The sequence below is a fragment of the Daphnia magna genome, linkage group LG2 (genome assembly GCF_020631705.1).
Source record: "Daphnia magna isolate NIES linkage group LG2, ASM2063170v1.1, whole genome shotgun sequence".
In the NCBI taxonomy this organism is placed as follows: Eukaryota; Metazoa; Arthropoda; class Branchiopoda; order Diplostraca; family Daphniidae; genus Daphnia; species Daphnia magna.
The window spans coordinates 7,290,919-7,308,897 of NC_059183.1; the positions used below are offsets into that span (position 1 = coordinate 7,290,919).

The 17,979-nt window shown below is 41.5% G+C and overlaps 3 protein-coding genes and 1 long non-coding RNA gene across 10 annotated transcripts; 3 read left to right on the plus strand and 1 right to left on the minus strand.

The window, feature by feature from the left end:
- Nucleotides 1–160: 160 nt before the first annotated feature.
- Nucleotides 161–2,434, plus strand: LOC116915739 (serine/threonine-protein kinase/endoribonuclease ire-1). The gene is made up of 8 exons (XM_032920867.2): nucleotides 161–486; nucleotides 556–1,025; nucleotides 1,086–1,239; nucleotides 1,306–1,396; nucleotides 1,464–1,559; nucleotides 1,622–1,723; nucleotides 1,794–1,884; nucleotides 1,958–2,434. Exons 1-8 carry the CDS (start codon nucleotides 251–253, stop codon nucleotides 2,155–2,157), a joined length of 1,440 nt encoding a protein of 479 aa, XP_032776758.1. The 5' UTR covers nucleotides 161–250; the 3' UTR covers nucleotides 2,158–2,434.
- A 342-nt stretch (nucleotides 2,435–2,776) lies between these two features.
- LOC116915744 lies at nucleotides 2,777–3,788 on the minus strand. The gene is made up of 2 exons (XR_006643021.1): nucleotides 3,365–3,788; nucleotides 2,777–3,304 (listed from the first exon to the last, which is right to left on the minus strand). It is a non-coding gene; the product is annotated as an uncharacterized LOC116915744 (long non-coding RNA).
- Nucleotides 3,789–3,984: 196 nt separating this feature from the next.
- On the plus strand, nucleotides 3,985–8,198 carry LOC116915733 (3-hydroxy-3-methylglutaryl-coenzyme A reductase). Its single transcript, XM_045168908.1, is given in 11 exon segments — nucleotides 3,985–4,306; nucleotides 4,487–4,554; nucleotides 4,632–5,011; nucleotides 5,076–5,272; nucleotides 5,335–5,441; nucleotides 5,509–5,702; nucleotides 5,823–5,930; nucleotides 6,004–6,108; nucleotides 6,307–6,385; nucleotides 6,387–7,596; nucleotides 7,697–8,198. Coding segments are annotated over 9 exon segments (2,526 nt in total). The 5' UTR covers nucleotides 3,985–4,306; nucleotides 4,487–4,554; nucleotides 4,632–4,661; the 3' UTR covers nucleotides 7,873–8,198.
- Nucleotides 8,199–8,399: 201 nt separating this feature from the next.
- LOC116915732 (DENN domain-containing protein Crag) lies at nucleotides 8,400–17,877 on the plus strand. 7 transcript variants are annotated; one of them, XM_032920854.2, is made up of 27 exons: nucleotides 8,400–9,061; nucleotides 9,125–9,356; nucleotides 9,421–9,517; nucleotides 9,584–9,830; nucleotides 9,894–9,963; nucleotides 10,039–10,211; nucleotides 10,280–10,521; nucleotides 10,578–10,703; nucleotides 10,772–10,916; nucleotides 10,984–11,159; nucleotides 11,230–11,413; nucleotides 11,486–11,773; nucleotides 11,841–12,217; nucleotides 12,293–12,825; nucleotides 12,887–12,988; nucleotides 13,341–13,511; nucleotides 13,662–13,923; nucleotides 14,200–14,847; nucleotides 15,093–15,185; nucleotides 15,277–15,432; nucleotides 15,492–15,712; nucleotides 15,784–16,003; nucleotides 16,065–16,458; nucleotides 16,525–16,728; nucleotides 16,820–16,917; nucleotides 16,978–17,159; nucleotides 17,241–17,877. In XM_032920854.2, exons 2-27 carry the CDS (start codon nucleotides 9,155–9,157, stop codon nucleotides 17,375–17,377), a joined length of 5,748 nt encoding a protein of 1,915 aa, XP_032776745.2. In that variant the 5' UTR covers nucleotides 8,400–9,061; nucleotides 9,125–9,154; the 3' UTR covers nucleotides 17,378–17,877. The 7 variants fall into 7 exon arrangements, with proteins under 7 accessions (XP_032776745.2, XP_032776744.2, XP_032776746.2 ...); XM_032920853.2 differs by having other exon boundaries at nucleotides 8,403–9,061; nucleotides 15,781–16,003; XM_032920855.2 differs by having other exon boundaries at nucleotides 8,403–9,061; nucleotides 14,200–14,835; nucleotides 15,781–16,003.
- Nucleotides 17,878–17,979: the final 102 nt, after the last annotated feature.

The following is a 17,979-nucleotide window of genomic DNA, read 5'->3' on the forward strand; positions in this document are numbered from 1 at the left end:
AACGAAATACTGTGAATCAGATGTGAAAACATGCGATCAAAACAAGTCCGGGCAGATAATAAGGTGTTCAGTAAAAGTGGTGACGTTGTTTAGAAGGTATAGTTCATTACTATATTTATCTATCATTACTTATCAGTTGTTATCATCGGGAATACCTATAGTAGTCGACTGATGAAGTAGCCATTTGCAATCATCGTCCAACGAGCATGAAAGACGTTAGTAGTTCTGGGTATATTTCTGTGCCAGAAAAATGGAGAAAAGATGGAGCACTAACAGATCCATCAAGTGGGATGAAGGCAATATCCTAGGCCGTGGATGTGAGGGTACAGTGGTTTTTGCTGGACATTTTAATGGTCAACCGGTGGCTGTGAAACGAATTTTGTTGACCAATGTTCAGCTGGTTGAGCGGGAACTAGAGGCTTTACTCCATTGTAAACATCCACGTATTTTACAACTTCTGCACGTTGAGCAGGAACACCCGTTTTTGTACGTATAATCTTCCAAAACATTCGTCTTTCACAAAGTATATCTTTTTTTTTTTATTTCTTTTTGTAGGAGGCTAGCTTTAGAACTATGTGTTGCTACTTTAGATGATTACTGCAAGGAAAGCTATACAGGTCCCATGCTTGAAGAAATGGAAGCTCTGAAGCAAATGTTGGAAGGTTTAGCCTTCATTCATTCACGCAAATACGTCCATCGTGACGTCAAACCCAACAATATATTGATCTCATCATCGGGTGGACTCAAAATAGCCGATTTTGGATTTTGCAAACTAGTAAGAGGTACGGACTCATTCTCTTTGTCTGCTGCTGGTATCGGCACCCCTGGTTGGATGGCTCCGGAATTGCTACAAAATATGCAAGACTTGGAAACTGGGCGAAAGGTCGCCTTGTATGCTACCACGGCAATAGACGTTTTCCCTCTGGGATGTGTTTTCTTCTTCTTTTTGACGAAAGGTACACACCCATTTGGAATTACGATGATGAGAAATGCAAACATCCTCACGGGAACGTACAACCTTACAAGTAATCAAAATCCATTTTCACTTGGAAGTTAATCGTAACATTTCTCTTCCTTTAATTAAGAATTGGGGAAAAAACCTGTGTTCTTACGAGGATTAATCAAAGAAATGATTAGCAAGAATCCTGAAGACAGACCTAGGCTAGATGAAATTCTAACAAGGCCCGTCTTTAACACATCAAATGTATCAGATTCAGAAGAGTTATTGAAAGACGACACGTAGGTTAGCTTTTATCTGCTAATTTATCATGATTTAATTATCCTTTTTTGCATATCCAATTATAGGAAATTCGATCTTTGGCTTCGAAATATAAAAAGCCGATTTGCCTCCAGTAAAAAGAAGGGCGGAAAAAACCGATCGCCCCAGTCAAATACGGTACGATAATTAGAAAGTGGTTATCATAGCTTTGATATCAATGTAATTATTAGTTTTCATTAATTAGACAAATGACGAATGCGATTCTGCCGCCCGTCCAACTACCCTGTTTGCGACGACCAACAACAGAACGCCTATGCTTCAAGGACTAACTGGATTGCAGGTTCTTCAATAAAATTAGACCATCTGGAAACTTTAATATCCAAAATTTGGTGTACTCTATAGGTTGTCAAAGAAGAGCCGAGTCCAACATCGTCTGATGGATTGAAGATGTCCACCCGACGTCGTGCACAAACCAGTTCGGATGCCATCAGGCAAAGATTACAGGTATTTGCCGTTATACTAAACACTTAAAAATGATTTCAAATCGTACATCTTGAAAAATTTCTTTTTACAGGTTTCAAGCGCACCCACATCTTGGCAAAGAACCCTTCCTCGCAGCCGTCCAAGAAGATTTATTTGGAGCGAGTTCCTTTCTGATGGCACTGGTATGTTAATACTTTGGTATTTTTTTTTCGAGTTTTTACAATAACTTACGACATTCTTACCATTTGAATGCAGAAGAGGAAGCATTCTACTCTTCTTCCATTCCTCGAGTTCGTTCGGTGGCATCAATGTCAAATCTTGAACCTGGATTAGCAAGTTCTGCAGAGAGTTTCTCAGACCAAAGATTATCATCTTCGTCCCTTCACTCTAAGACAGGCAGTCTTTTGTCTTTGAGTCGCTCATTCATCGGTGACCTGTTAAACAAATCCCAATGAAGCCCGATTCTTTTTAGTAAAGCTTTTCTATATTTATTCATTTAAATGCGACAGAGATTAATATTTTTATCTCTACCTGAATTCCTAGCGTGCAAGCAACACAAATCTGCTGACCTATGTGTCACCAAATTAAAAGGCATTAATTGATTATGAACATTATAATTATTGTTGTTAAAATCTGTATGGCGTCATATAGTTTCCTCAATGTTCAGTTACTAGAAAATGGCCCCAATACTAAAATTTCCAATCGACAGGAATTCACGAATAATTAATTATTCACGACGTTACCGCAAGTCTATATTAGCTATTCCAAGGTTTCATATAAATGGAATGAAGTTAAATAAGAAGTGCTCTGTACTGGTCTCAGTATACAGGCTCTCTCTAGTCCCATTTAAAAAAATATCATTATAGCGATTATAATATCTTGACCATGTAAATTGCTTTGGCGTAATCGGAGAGATTGCTATTGCTGGGCAAAACACTTGTTATTTAAAATTCAGGGTGAAACACGCGCTAATGCAAAGAGTTTTCTTTTCATTCCTAACCTTATTCAATAATAGTTGTTAACCAGATCATACATGGCATCACGTAAATTATCCTTTGTTTCATTCGTTCTGTCATGATTTAAGCACACGTCTAGTATGTGTATTGGGGTGACACGAATTTCGAAAAGATCACAACTTTCAAAGACTTGGAATGAATACATAAGCTCCAAAGAAAACTTTCAGCCATACTTTATAAATAAGCAAGATTGCATCACCATATTTAGTGAAAGGGAAAACGAAAGCTCGCTGTTCATCTGTTCAAATCATGCTAGAAAGCGAAGAAAATACTACAAATTAATTAAAATGAGGGAGTGGAAAAGTACCATTTGCTGAAACACCCTAAAGGATTTATACACAATAGGGGGAAAATAGTGTTTGCATTTTGTTTAGTAGTTTTGTTAAAGTGGTATTCATCATGTTCATACTAAAACGGAAATGGCAGGCGATTTAATAAAGCCTCTGAGTTTTATGTAAAAATAACGAGTTTATCGGCAAGTAAAGCCAATGTTGTAAGCAGTAATAGAAAACATGTTGTATGAAATACAGCTTCGAAGTTTCAGATCTGAAAGATTTGGCGGTTTCTCCTAACTTTTGAATTAAACCTTGTTTAAGTTATAAATAAGTTTTAGTTAATAGATTTTGGTTTGTGATAAACGACATACCTCCAAAATTTTATGAAACGTGAAATTTATTACTGTTGCTTGATCCACTTTCTAAGCAACGATGATTTTGTTGCTAAACCCCTTCCCTACTGTATGCCTATACAACAATCAACCGGTGCTTTTCCCAAGTAAAATGTACTTTTGAGGTAAGACGTAAGAGGTATGTGACCTTAGCCAGGATTGCACTTTTAAGAAACGTTTAATTAAAAAGCGATGTTTAACATTTTGATTTAATTTCTTTAATTTCTTTTCTGTTAGTTTTTTTTTTTTTTTTTACCGATCAGCTTTCCGGTTTTTTTAGATCGTCACGAATGGTATCGCTAGAGGGCCTTCAAGATTAAGAGGCGAGTATTTAGATTTTCTCATCTGGTTATTACTCAAAGGGATTCTTCGTTAAAAAAAAAATCCGTTAAAAGTGTAAGTCGGCATGCAATCGCAAGCTCTTAAAAGCCGCGGTATCTTCAAAATCTGCTTAGTACCTATATAGTTATCCACGGCCCACGGCCTTCCGTTTGCCATTAGTCATAAAAAATTGAACGTTTTCACAAGTTGTGTGTTGTGCAATTTTCTCGTTGGCAGACGTGCACATCTAGCAGACGCTAACCGAAAACTTTCTGAAAGCCTAATAACTTAGTAAGCCGATTGATTGATCAGGTTTTTCTTTACGTGTCACGAATTTGTTTCTACGTTCAAAGTTTTCAAAATTGGGTGAATTAGGGAAAGTAGATTTTCAGGTTACAGTTGTAGTCCAGGTCTGAGATGCGATATATGTGGTCTTTCTTAAGTTGAATGTTTTCGACTGCAGGGGACCAGTGTGTGTTACACAACCGTTCACTGAAGTCATTCTGAAAATAGTAGACATTAGAGAGACGATTCGCGCAGTTTATCTTTATAGAATAAGGTGAATCAACCTGAAAGTACAATTATTCCTCTCCTTACCAGGTATTTTATCTTTGTTATCGATCAATTTCAAGCATTCAGTTCTACACTAAACTCTTAAGATCTTTTCTTACATGTTCAGTTTACTTTTATTTCTAAACTTAATTTGGTAAATGCTATTCAGGAAGTGCTTACCATGGGGAGAGGAAGTAAGAAATTATAGTGACATCATTTCTTTTTTAGGCTTTAAGGGTTCTCCAGTAGTAACTGGCACAAGGTCATTACTGCACAATTTTTGAATCATCCTACTGGTAAAGCACTGGCGTAGTTGTAGAATTATTTGACACAGGCTTTTTTAGAGACTGATCTTGACCTTAATTTTTTGTAGGAAGGCTTTTGAAGCACTTCAGGCAGCAACATGGGTTTCCTTGCTGGAATTTTTAGAAACTATGGCCTGTTTTGTGCTCAACACCCATGGCAAGTGATCTTCCTGGTTTTAACATCCACAGTAGCCATCATCAGTAGCCAAGGAATGCACACACTCAATCGCGCGCGTGACTCGCTGGGCTCGCCACAACCTCTGGACATAGTGCTAATGACGACAGTGCGAGCTGTGGCTGTATTATACAGCTATCACAGATTACGTTCTTTACACCGATCCCACTCTAGATTTGTCTTGAGTTTGGCGGGACTTTTTACTGTCTTCTCCAGTTTTGTTTTCACTTGCAGCGTCGTCAACGTCATGCAAAGTGACCTTTCTGACCTGAAGTGATTTATTAACAAAAGTTAGTTTGCATAGTGGGAAGCTAACCATAATTTTCCATTTATTCAGGGACGCCCTCTTCTTTTTCCTTCTCCTAATTGATGTAGTCAAGGCTTGCACCCTTGCTTACTGGTCACTTAGTTGCTCGGTTCGTAATGCAGCCGAAGTGTCGTTGTGCATCTCTCAAGGCATGGCTGTCCTTGGCCCTGCCATTACGCTCGACACATTGGTTGAAACTCTTGTCATAGGTGTAGGAACCTTGTCAGGTAAGCTTCCAAAAATCTGGGTGAATTTTGACAAAAGTTTTCTATTTTGCTTTCAATAACAGGAGTTCGAAGGTTAGAAGTCCTATGCGGCTATGGATGCATGTCAGCCGTCGTCAACTATGTAGTCTTCATGACATTTTATCCAGCCTGTCTGGCCCTCGTGTTAGAGGTTAGTAAAATGACAGACCATATAGTAGACGTTGAAAAAGACAGCTAACATTTAATTCGTTCTAAAGCTCTCAAACAAGCCAGAAGTGATGGACAGCGACGCTACTGTGGATTCTTGCAAGGTCGACCAGTCAACCGCTTTCCAATGGCAACACCGTGTAAAACTTCTTAAACAAATGATGGCAATGGAACAACCGAATCCCTTAGTTCAGCGAGTCAAGCTTATCATGGCTGCTGGGTTAATGGTTGTTCACGCTCACAGGTGAACAATATTATATCTATTTGCATGATTTGACAGCGATCAGATGTCAAGGTTAAAAAAGGCATATGCGTTGATCTTTGATTGTTGACTTTTTATTTTTACTTTTTTTTTCGTCTACAGTCAGTGGGTATTTTTACAAGATGGAAAGATTTTAAGCCCTGAAAAGGCAGGGGCTACCTTCGGCCCGGCCTCTGTTGCCGACGTGGCGGCGGAAGACTCGGTGCTTCGGTACAGTTTCAACTTGTTAGCAAAAGGAGGAATAAATAAAATACATTCGTCGCATTTTATTTGTCTATTTCAGGTGGCTTTCCGACCAAAGGGCTGATCAGCTGGTACTGTTGATTCTTATTGCAGCATTAACTATCAAGTTTACCTTTTTCGACGATCGGACTCATCAGACTCACCAGTCCTTGGAAAAGTTATCTCCAACCTATAATTCTATGTTGGCCGAAAAATCTCTAGGTTCAAATATGGAAAAGGGTAAGTTGTAATTCTACGTTCTCTGATGCTAATATGGTTTTCCATTAGTCAAAGTTACGATGTTTTTATAAAAAGTTTAAAATTTGTCCCTTGAAACGTCCCGTTTGTCTTTTCCAGTTGATAGTTTCCGAAATCGCTGCGTATCATTCGTTTTGTCTGATAACTCAGAAGAATTGCCGTGTGATGTCGAAGACAAAGAAGTTCCAAACTGACCAATGCGATGAGGTGGAGCACGTAGAAGAGGAGCTTTCTTCTGCAAAACTCGTCAATCGTACTCTGGACGAAAGCCTAACAACTTTGAAGCTTGCTGCTAGCCAAGTGACGGACCAAGAAGTACTGAAGCTTATAGAAGCCCGAAAGATTGAACTACGGCAGCTGGAAAAGGTGTTGGGAGACGCAGAGCGCGGCGTTCGCATTCGTAGACGTGTTCTTTCACAGATGGGTGGACCCCATGTGGAAGATGCTGTGGTACGGGTGCCCTATAAGGCATACGATTACTCCAAAGTCGTAGGCGTGTGCTGCGAAAACGTCATCGGGTATGTACCGCTACCCGTCGGTTATGCTGGCCCGTTATTGGTGGATGGAGAACCTTACTTTCTTCCAATGGCCACCACTGAGGGCTGTTTGGTTGCCTCGACAAATCGTGGATGCAGTGCCCTTTCGTATAACGGTGGAGTCCGAACTCAACTAATCGCGGATGGTATGAGCCGTGGACCAGTATTTCGGCTGCCTGATATTCGCAGAGCAGCGGCCGTGATGCGCTGGCTCGAGGAACCGGCTAATATAGATCTATTGAAAAAGAGTTTCAATGCAACTAGCCGATTCGGCCGGTTGCAAAAAATTCGTTGTCAAATTGCTGGACGCCATTTATTCATCCGCTTTGTAGCCAAGACGGGCGACGCAATGGGGATGAATATGGTGTCGAAAGGAACTGAAGCAGCCATCAAAGTGTTACAAAGTTATTTTAATGACTTGGCTGTGGTCAGTCTAAGCGGTAACTTTTGCACGGACAAAAAGCCGGCTGCTGTTAATTGGCTTGACGGCCGCGGAAAATCCGTCGTCTGCGAAGCCATTATTCCTGCATCGATCGTTCGCGACAAACTCAAAACCAACGTTTCAGCGTTGGTGGATTTAAATATATCAAAGAATCTTATTGGATCTTCCATTGCTGGATCCATCGGTGGCTTCAATGCACATGCTGCGAATATCGTGTCTGCCATTTTCATTGCCACCGGTCAGGATCCCGCACAGGTGGTCTCTAGTAGCAATTGCATGACGTTAATGGAACCCTGGGGTTCGGATATGCAAGATTTGTATATTTCCTGCACGATGCCATCACTAGAAGTTGGAACCATAGGAGGCGGGACCTGGCTCCCTGCGCAGGGCGCCTGTCTTGAAATGCTTGGTTTGCGAGGTATTGATCGATTCCGTTTTATGTTTTACAGTTTTTCTTGTGTTTGTTTGCTTATCTTCTCATGTTTTCTTTTCCTTATTACAATACTTTAATATTACAGGATCGAACGTGGAAGAGCCTGGAGCCAACGCAAGTCGATTAGCACGTATTATCTGTGCGGCCGTTTTGGCAGGCGAGCTCTCACTTATGTCTTCTCTGGCGGCAGGCACTCTTGTGCAGTCTCACATGACGCATAATCGATCGTATGCCAACCTAACGCCATGTTTCTCTTCGTAGTTATTCCTTGTTGCCATTACTTTAGCGTACGGTGTTTTGTGGATTGAGAAGAAAGATAAATTATCTTTCGAATGAAATTGATTAATTGACGTGCTCTTTGTAAACATTTGAAAAGAACAAGAATGGAATTTTGATGTATCCACTGCCCGTTGACACCGTTGTAGAATTTGACAAACTGTGCAGTATCTTATGATATATATTATTGAGTGGTTAGAGGTTATATATATAATATAGTGTTGCGATCACGTCAGTGGAGTTTCTTTTTAATCCTTGGTAAAGGTGAACTCAAAAATGGAATTTTGTTAAATAAATAATAAATGTTTGGACATTCCTCACAACTAGTTCTTGCGTACTGTGCGTTTAGGCACAGAGACTTCATTGCTGCCATTGAAAAACCGTGAAACGGTATTCTTTTCAAGACGAGAATTCGGTAGAAGGACAACGCGCGTGCGAATACACTGACTCAGCATTGTGACGTCACGACAACGGGCCTGGGGTTAGTACTGAGCGGTTTCAGGTGGGTAGAACGCTGACTGCACACAGAGGGAAAAAAGAAAGTTTTCAGTTGCCGAAACCTTAAGGCAAGGCTGCGCGAATTAGTGTCCCGAAACTTTCACTCGTCCTTTTCCTTTATACTTGAACACTGTAGCGTTTTCAGTGGACGAAGTAGAGTATCTGAATTGATTTTCGCATTCCGGTAGCCACTTGCAATGTGCAAGTTGTTTCTCCCATCTTTTGTGGCACGCCTAACAGATAACAAGAGACAAATATGTTCACTGGAAACAAAAGCAGTTTAAAAACGAAAAAAGTGTCTCGAGGTCAAATGTTGCAACTCAGCAACGTATAGATTGTCGCTCAGCTGAGATCTGAAATAAGACGACGTTTTTAGAGGGGAAGCCACGTCTTCTTTGGTGGTGATGTTATGGTTAATTGAAAGTGAAGCTAGTGGTTTGAAGTGTTGTGAAGTCTGATAGTTCCATTCTTTTTTGGGGCAGGACTGTTATCATTGTCCATATTATTTCAGACAGCTGCATCCGTTTCATAAACTTTTTGTCGTTCGTCCATTATTCCCCCCTATTCTGTCTGCTATCTGTACACAGCTCTCCCTTTCCCTTCCTCCCCTCAAGGTGTGTTTTTGATCTGTGCACCTGGTGTGAATGTAAAGGTTTTCTTCTGTCATTAAGGGTTGGTAAGTACCTTTGATATCTGAAATGCTCTTTACAGATGATTAGTATTGTATTATTCCCTTTAGCTGCCACTGCAGAGACTTGGCTGTTGAGAAATGGAAGATAAACAGATTGCTGACTACTTTGTTGTAGCTGGATTCACAGATAAATCAATGCCACTTGAAGACTTTTCGTTTGATGGAAATCAGCTTAAGTCTACTTACGATCAAGCACCCATCACAGATATTACTGTCATCATCCCATCCCTTGGTGAAGGCATCCCACCTGGTTTTACTTGCATAGAATACACCCCAACTGGTAAGCTGTTTCAACAGAAAACTTCACCGTAGAATTTGTACATATTCTCATGCAATTTTGATAGGTTTGACAGCTGATCTCAACTATGGAAGCATACGAAGCCCTGAAGTTTTTTTGTGTTACCGTAGGAGTCGTGAACGCCCACCATTGTTTGATATTGGGTAAGCTTTTCCATTTCCCAGGCCTTCACACAGGGTTTTCCTGACTGTTTTTTGTGTATATTTTAGAGTATTGTATCAAGGGAAGGAACAATTAATGTCAGATGCAGAAGTTGTCTTGTCAACACCATATGGAAGGCCAGCTAATGTAAATAATTCAGCCAATCAACACACATATGTAACCTATAGAAGAGCCCCGGATACAGCCCCCTGCAATGATCTTGTGGTGTCAGACATTTGTGTGGTCGTAACCAGTAAAGGCGAACAACCTCCACATGCATATTGTATGATCAAAAAGAACCTCAACAAGGGAATGGTGGGTGATCATAGGGAAATAATTTTTACTTGTGACATTATAATTATTCCCTGTTTGAAACAGTTGGGTGCTGATGTCTACCTTTGCTACAAGAAGTCAATGAACAAACCACGCTACATAGCCTATAGACCCGGTAAAAGCGTGTTCAAAAACGTTTCACAGATTCGACTGACTGATTTGTATTATTCGTTTTTTATGTGTATTCCAGGCATTCAAGCACGTTTCCCTGAAGAGGACATTCCTCATAATCCAATGCCCGACTCCGTCCCTTTATTTTGTTTGCCAATGGGCGCTACATTAGAATGGTGGCCGATCAACGCTGCCACTCCAAAACCAGTATTCTCCACGTTTGTCTTGACTGTATCAGATGCCGCAGAGAAGGTATGGAAATATTCGCTGTAGAAACGATTTAATTGGCGCACATTACAGTGTTTCCTTTTTTAAAATAGATATACGGCTCAGCCGTCACATTTTACGAGCGGTATCCCGAAGAAAAAATGACCAAGGAACAAAAAGCCTGGCTTGATATGGAGGATGTAAATGATGGAACAACTGAGAAAGACTATACCGTCAACACAATTAAATCTATCTGCATCCTATCTCATTTTCCTTTCTTTGATACCTTCGAAAAATTTCTACGATTTCTGCACAAGGTGGCTCATTCAGGGCCTTATCCAGTTCCACTTGAAAGGTTGCGTTATGGCAAACTGGGAAGCATACCATTATCTGATAACCAATCGTTTTCAGGTACATTACACATTTCATGTACGACGTGCCGTTTCCATCACCGCAGCGCCCGCGAATCCTCATTCAACTATCGGCTACCGACCGGATTGCACTGGCTCAGTTAGAAGACCTCCCATTACCCCGACGGTACAATTGAATTTTCCAAATTGCTCAACGGAGGAAATTTCTAATTTATGTTGAAACTATATGTGCAGTGGGGCAAGCTTTAAGAGCATGTTGCTTAATTTGGGACCGGACGGATGTCTTCAGCTACTACTTTTGGCCTTAACAGAGCAAAAGATTTTGATCCATTCGCTGCGGCCGGATGTTTTGACGGCAACAGCGGAAGCCCTGGCTACGGTAAGCTTTTGACTTTATCAGATGATGGTTTCAATTGTGTTGACAACTTGACATTGCTATCTCGCAGAGCATCTTTCCATTCAAGTGGCAGTGCCCTTATATCCCGTTGTGCCCGCTCGGACTCAGCGATGTTCTAAGTGCACCGCTTCCTTATCTCATTGGGGTTGATTCGCGTTTCTTTGATATGTATGACCCACCAGCGGAAGTCAGCTGCGTCGACCTTGATACAAACACCATTTCTGTGTAAGAAGCACGTTTCCTTGAGAAATGTACCTAAATTTGTAGTTTGATTGCCGTATTTTCTTGTGACAAGGTCGGAGGAGAAAAAGACATTACTTTCAGTTAAGCTACTGCCCAAGAAAGCTGCTCGAACGTTACGGGCGACACTGCAATATCTCTACGAAAAGCTATATTCCACTTTTTGGAGCGAAAGAGGCAAGCGTGGAGATGATTCCGATTCGTCTTTAGACCGAGATTTCAAAATTAAAAAGAAAGAGGTACGTATTTAACGTTGCATGATGTCCTATCGTCAAGCTTATTGATAAACGTCTTTCTTTTGTGTTTTTCAGCTTTTATTAGAATTGGAAATTCAAGAGGCTTTTCTGAAGTTTATGGCATCCATTCTACGTGGATACCGTTCCTTTTTGCTACCCATCACTAAAGCGCCGACTGTGGGTGCGACAGATCCCAACTCCCTCTTTGATCTACAGGGGTTTTTACGGTCCCGTGACAAAGCCTATGTCAAATTCTACGCGTTTATGATGAAAACGCAGATGTTTATCCGGTTCATCGAAGAGCGCTCCTTTGTCTCTGATATGGATTCGAGTTTAGCCTTCTTTGACGAATGCTCGGACAAAGTATTAATTAAACGAATCATTCATTTCATTTATTGAAAGAAATAGCTCATGGTTTTGTTCGTGACAGACCGATTTGGATGATGGTGAAACTAAGTTGCTGGAGCTTGATGATTCACATCACAGCGAACGCACAGTTTTTGTCACTCCTCCGGAGCCAGTCGGCCTTCCACCTGCTGTTACCTATACTTATCAGCAATTCGGTACCTTGAATCCGGATTTGATGCTTCGACCGGTGGATGAATCGTCACTAGACCCGTCGTTAGTCGGCAGTAGCACGAAACCGCGATCTAACAGTGGAAATGCATGTGGATCGGCTTTACCTCCACCAAGTAGTCCTTTAGCCCGAAGAACAAAGCATGAAATTAAGAACTCTCAAAAGTTCGCCAAAAAATATGCCGAAACTCCAATGTTATGGGCGAAATGTCTGCTTAATACTTGCTTCAGGTAACAATTGAATTGACTTAATGAGCATGGTCGAAGGGGATGTGTGTAACATTTATGTTATTTTACGTTCTGCAGTATCTGGTTTATTCATCTTCCAAGTCACATTTTGGCATCGAACTCCAAACTAACAACCTTGAGATCAGCTTATGCGATACTAGTGGCCATGCAAAAGCTCCGTGTCCTTCCGGCCGATGAGGTCTGCTATCGAGTGATGATGCAACTTTGTGGCGTTCTTGGTCAACCTGTTTTGGCGGTCAAAGTTCTCTTTGAAATGAAACGACACGGAGTACAACCAAATGCCATTACCTATGGTTTCTATAACAAAGCCGTACTCGAAGCTCACTGGTCGTCTGATATGGCAAACCATAGCAGATTACTTTGGAATAAATTGCGGAATGTAGTGACTGCGGCAGGACTCTTCCGTCAAGCGGGAAGAAAAGCTGCCCAGCGAAGATTATCCCAGTATTCCTCGACAGATGAAGGCGATCTAGCTTCCAATTCTGATGGGGACGGACTTTCACGGACGTCCGTCGATTCAGCTCAAGAGGGCCACCACACGGGCGGAGTCGGAGGTGCTCCCATAATATATCGAAACTGCGCAGTGACCAGTATTTTTAGTGCTATATTTATTATCAAAAAGTAAAATCTAACCTCTCTCGTCTGATGTAGGTAGTCAATCGGATATCGGTTATAGTTCCATGAAAGAAGATGGAAAGGCTCATCAAAAACCAAAGAGTTCAAGCCAGAAAGATCTACCAACGGCTCTGAAGGGTGAGTTTTAGCTAGCTTTTTCATTTTCTGTTCGGGAAGTTTAAGGGGTATTTTCTCGTAAAGCTTAAAACAACGAGTTCAATTCTCACGTTTGAAAGGCTGCGAATTGCCAACACGATTTTATTCACATATTCAGAATATTCTTTAGGTGAAAAATTAACACATTGGCCAGTCCTTTTTCATTTCTAAATGGGTATCGCTACAAGTGTGTGGTGATAGCTTAATATTCACAAGGCTTAGAGCTTCAACATATGGTCGCTTTGGTTTGTCGTTCGTGGGTGCTAACTCTACGGTGTCCTGTTGGCCTTTTTTTTTTTTTTTCTTTTCGTATGGGTTCTTGTATCAAATGCAGCTGAGGAGTCGGTTGACATTTGTGGTTCCCGTGCAGTCGATAATAATACGGCCAAATCGGCCGCCGTCGTACCGGTCACCGTCCGGCTGGATTTTTCCCAGTCGGATGAGTTCCGGACCCGAGTGGGAAGCATCGTCAGAAAATCTGCCAACGCCGTTCCTCATAAAAGCGGTATGTCAATTGTTTGTTCTCGCTTCTCTCGTCCGCTATCTACACTCTCCTGCACTGCTGGGCACCCAAAAGCGATTTCTTGAAGGCTAAACAGGATTTCTTTAACCGCTGTATTCTTTGGGCGTTAAATAATTCGTGCGTGTTATGCAGTTGACAGTGCAGCTGGGGTTCTAATGAGCAGCCTGGGCAGCGGTGGGGGAACCTTAAGTCCCACCGAAGCTACCGAACTTAAAGCAGCCCTGGACGTTGCCGGTCACAACTTGTCTCACCCCTCACCACAACAAGCCAAAGGAGCCACACTTCCGCGGGAGAAAAGCGCTGTAACACCAATTGCGTCTCTTACCTCAACACCAGACTCTTCTAGTCAGACAAAGTCGAGTTCTCACAGTGCATCGACGGCCTCCTTATTTAGGTAATTATAAGTTATGGGCTTTTTAGGTATATCAAATGGGAAGAGTCTATTCCGCCAGCAGAAGATGGTAAGTGATAAAGCGTCAATTAAAAAAAAAAATGCCCCTATCTAACAGCTTTGGATTATTGTGTATAGATTTTTTCTTTCGTTGTGTTTCTGTCCATTTTGTTTGTGTTTTGTTTTGGTTTTTCCAACTAATTTACTAGTATTCATTTGGCTTTGCCTGTCTTACCCATTGCTCGTTGGTGTTCCCGGAATCCCGCACGTGAAATTTAGATCGGCTAGCCTACGCTTGGGTGGGATGTTCGTTTCCCCATTGGAAAGCCATTTTAGTCCTGCAAAAACTGCCTTGGCTGATCGACTGCAGTGGGCACGCAGTAGCATCCGTAAAAAGCTGGATATGGGAAGCCAGCATGACACCGCGTCAGAATCAACAGTATTGAAAGAAAACGAAAAAGAAGAAAAAATGGACGTGAAACCTCAGGAGATGGTTCAGGAATCAGGTCAATCAACATGGAATAGGGATGTTAACCATGTGGACCAAGAGGACCGCGCATCCAATTCTCATTTACCCAGTGATGAAGTGGCAAAAATCATCCAGAATTCTCAACTTACCGTCAAAACCGTTCCGACTTGCAGTCCTGAACGACACACTCTAACCCATGGTGATCCATTGGGTGCTCTGGATATCATAAACGAAGTCGCACGTTCAACTCCAGTTTCTGCAGAAATTTCCCGTCTGAAGCCTTTCGTGTTGCCAGATCCAAGTGTCAGACTTTTTACTAGTAGCCACAGCACAAGTAGCAGTGGTAGCAGCACTGAAGATGATAGCAGCGAAGATGACAGTAGCGAAGAATCTGAATCGGAAGAAGAATCGGATCATTCTCACGACGTCTCATCGTCGGCCTCCAGGTTGTCATTTAGGTAGAAAAAAGCATGTAATGTTCAATTTTTTGGCAATCCGCATGCCCTTAAACCATGTTTAAATATTTGGTGGGCTTGCATTTAAAGGAATTATTCGTAATTTTCATTAATTTATGTTTTAATGTTTTGTTTTCATCCTTTTTTTTTTTGCCTGTTTGTCCCCTGTATTTTCACATTGTTTTTATTATTATTATTTTATTTTTTTACATTTGTTTTTTTGGCCCGCCGTATTGCTATGTGTCCAGTCGCTACGCAGGAGCTCGATGGAGCTTACGCAAACCGGAATTTCGAGTCAACTTGGGCGCTCAAGTTTTGGGCACAGCCCTCAATTCTCTTAGGTTTGCAAGCTGTTTGCAATTGCATCCGTTCTGTTTTTGAATCATACTTTTTTTGCGAAGAAAAAGAAATTAATTGAAAATATTTTGATAGTCCACAGAATCTAAATGCACGTAAAGCCGAGTTCTTGGTGGGTCTGAATAATCTGAAATCTGCTGCCTCAAGTGTAGCCAAAAAAATTGACGAGATCAAGGGCGCCATCGGAGCTGGAGTGACAGTCACTCCATCGAAACTTTCTGGTTCTGGATTGTAAGTTATTTTGATTTTTGCATTTTTTCCTCGAAACGATTCATCACAATTTAATGCAGGTTGGCGGATTCTGGGTCGGCAAGTGGAAGCAGTGCTCTGCTCACGGTAGATGGACCCGCTGACGGTTCTTTAGAAACTTGGAGCTCTTGGACTGCCCAGTGGCTACGTAGAGCATCTTCAGCTGATTTGGCTTCCCAGCAGTATGGTAGTCAACCGGCTACCGGATCGGCCACGCCCTCTGAATGGTCCACAACTGACGGCCAAGCCAGCTCTAACATAAGTAATCGTTTACGCACCGTTTTTCCCAATTACGAATGAGTATCTGAATGATTTGGTTGTGTTTTTCAGAAGGACTGCCATCTTGGACTGAAACGAGCTCCCAATTAGACAGATTGTGTGCATCAATGCGCTTGCCAAATAGCGGTAGACGGCAGCGTCCCGGTGAAGAGTTGCCTGTTGCTATCGAGGTGATCATGACCAGCTGTTCCAAATGTCACAATTGCTCTTCTATTCTTTATGACGAAGAGATCATGGCGGGTTGGACACCGGAAGACTCCAATCTTAACACCAGGTAATATCTTTCGTATTACCGTTTGATCGCCAATTTTATTGGTATGTTGGTCGTCGTTTAGATGTCAACATTGCAAAAAGCTGTTGGTGCCTTTCCTTACTACCCATCTCCGCGATTACCGCTCTCATCCTCCTTCAGCCGTCCAGCGAATGTTTTCTAATTTGACGCCGGGTGTAAGCCAAGAGAGCGTCATATCCTCGTCACATTCTCGTAATGGCAGTGACGGAGGTAATAGACCGATCAAAGGAGAAGAACATGTGTCAAAATCGACAAATCCGGAAAAGGTCCACCCAGTCCCTCTTGTTTCTCCGGTATCGTTTGGACCCATTAGCGTGCCGTATCTGAGCCCTTTGGTTCTTCGGAGAGAATTAGAGGGTATCCTTGAACAGGAAGGTGACGTCTGCCTGACGCAAGCAAGCTTCGTTGACCAACATTCAATCATATATTGGAATATGGTAACTCGTTGTAAACCATTACTGGAAAATATTGTTTACTTATTCATTTTCTGGTGGGATGTTTAGCTTTGGTATTTCGAACGAGTTGGCTTAATGTCCCACATGGCAGCTCTTATCTTACGTGCAAACATTGGCCTTAATGAGACGAATAACAATAACGACAGCGAAGCCACCGAAGTCGCCTGTCGTGTACACGCTTCGTGGTCGTCTGCTGATGAACGAAACATTTCTGTGAAGACTAAATGGGATAATTCCAGGCTACATGACGAGGTAAATGTGATCATAATCAAACTCCCTGACATGGATTTTATTTTTTATTTTTTTTTGCTTCTCCCTGTTTCGTTTTATTTTTCTCTGATAGCTTGGTCCTCCTTGCTATGCATTGTGGCAGCAAGCTGACGAGCAGCATTCTCCGTTGGTTAGCGCACTGGTTACTGACAACCAGGCGTTTCAACGAAGGTACGTCAACAACATAGTAAAATTTTAGGAGATCCAAATTAATTTATCTTTGGGTTCCAGTTTCCTTGATGAACTGCTACGTGGCATCCAGTACAACGACATGCTCCGGCCACTGAAACAGCTTTCATCTGAACTTGTTAAGCGCAAAACGAAAACAGGAATGATTGCACGACACCATGGAATCTACCGCGAGCTGCTTTTCCTCTCGTTCGTTGCTATCGGACGAGAAAACATCGATCAAAGTAAGCTATTTTCAAATCATTCCCATTTCATTTACCCGTTTAATGTCTTGCTTAATTTTTTTTTAAATCGAAACCTTATAGTCGCATTTGATCGAGAATATCGTCTAGCTTACGACCGCCTTGATGCTCAGTCTATGGCTACGCTGGGTAAAGTTGATAGTCCCCCGTCCATTGCTTCGGTGTTTTGTCGCCATTTTTTCCGGCAACTAGAATTGTAAAAAAAAAAAAAGAAACTATCCAAACGATCCAGTATAGTGTGCGTCATTTATCTTGGGGTTTGACGAACGGCGCGCCCACTCGACTCCACCCAATGCAACTTTGCATCAAGAATTTTCTTGTTTTATGATAACAGCTCACCTTTTTACATCATCAGCCTTTTTTTTCTGTCAAAAATTTGTGTTAAAATCGGTCATTAATTGACTTGTTTATTTCTATCATATTTGCCCTCTTTTAAAATTGTATCAACGTTTGATGTTGAGTGCACTTTCTATCTAAATAGGGTATTGAATCTTCATATGGAGAAAGTGCCTTTGGGTTACCTTGATTCCCGGTTGTGTGATGACGAGTGGCAATTGGTTTCTTAATGTTGGGTAAATGTTGACTCCGCGGCAATATACGTGAATGATAATTGATAACATCCATATTACCGAAATTGGCAGCTGCTTTTTTTTGTTTTTTGGTTTTTGCTTTAGTTAATAAATCTGAATTTTTGTAATGATTTAATTAAATTTATGCGTCTTCGTAGATGGGAAAATAAATTTATAAATATCGTTTTAGCATAGAAGATGAAGGCCTGTAGTAGTCAACCATGATAACTTTT

What these genes read in the sequence shown, in the direction of transcription:
- LOC116915739 (XM_032920867.2), top strand. Translation starts at nt 251, where the DNA reads ATGGAGAAAAGATGGAGCACTAACAGATCCATCAAGTGGGATGAAGGC. An exon ending in GATCGCCCCAGTCAAATACG is followed by an intron (nt 1,397 to 1,463) that starts GTACGATAATTA and finishes TTCATTAATTAG; the next exon opens with ACAAATGACGAATGCGATTC. An exon ending in AAGGACTAACTGGATTGCAG is followed by an intron (nt 1,560 to 1,621) that starts GTTCTTCAATAA and finishes TGTACTCTATAG; the next exon opens with GTTGTCAAAGAAGAGCCGAG.
- LOC116915732 (XM_032920853.2), top strand. Translation starts at nt 9,155, where the DNA reads ATGGAAGATAAACAGATTGCTGACTACTTTGTTGTAGCTGGATTCACA. An exon ending in CCACCATTGTTTGATATTGG is followed by an intron (nt 9,518 to 9,583) that starts GTAAGCTTTTCC and finishes TGTATATTTTAG; the next exon opens with AGTATTGTATCAAGGGAAGG. An exon ending in GACCTCCCATTACCCCGACG is followed by an intron (nt 10,704 to 10,771) that starts GTACAATTGAAT and finishes CTATATGTGCAG; the next exon opens with TGGGGCAAGCTTTAAGAGCA.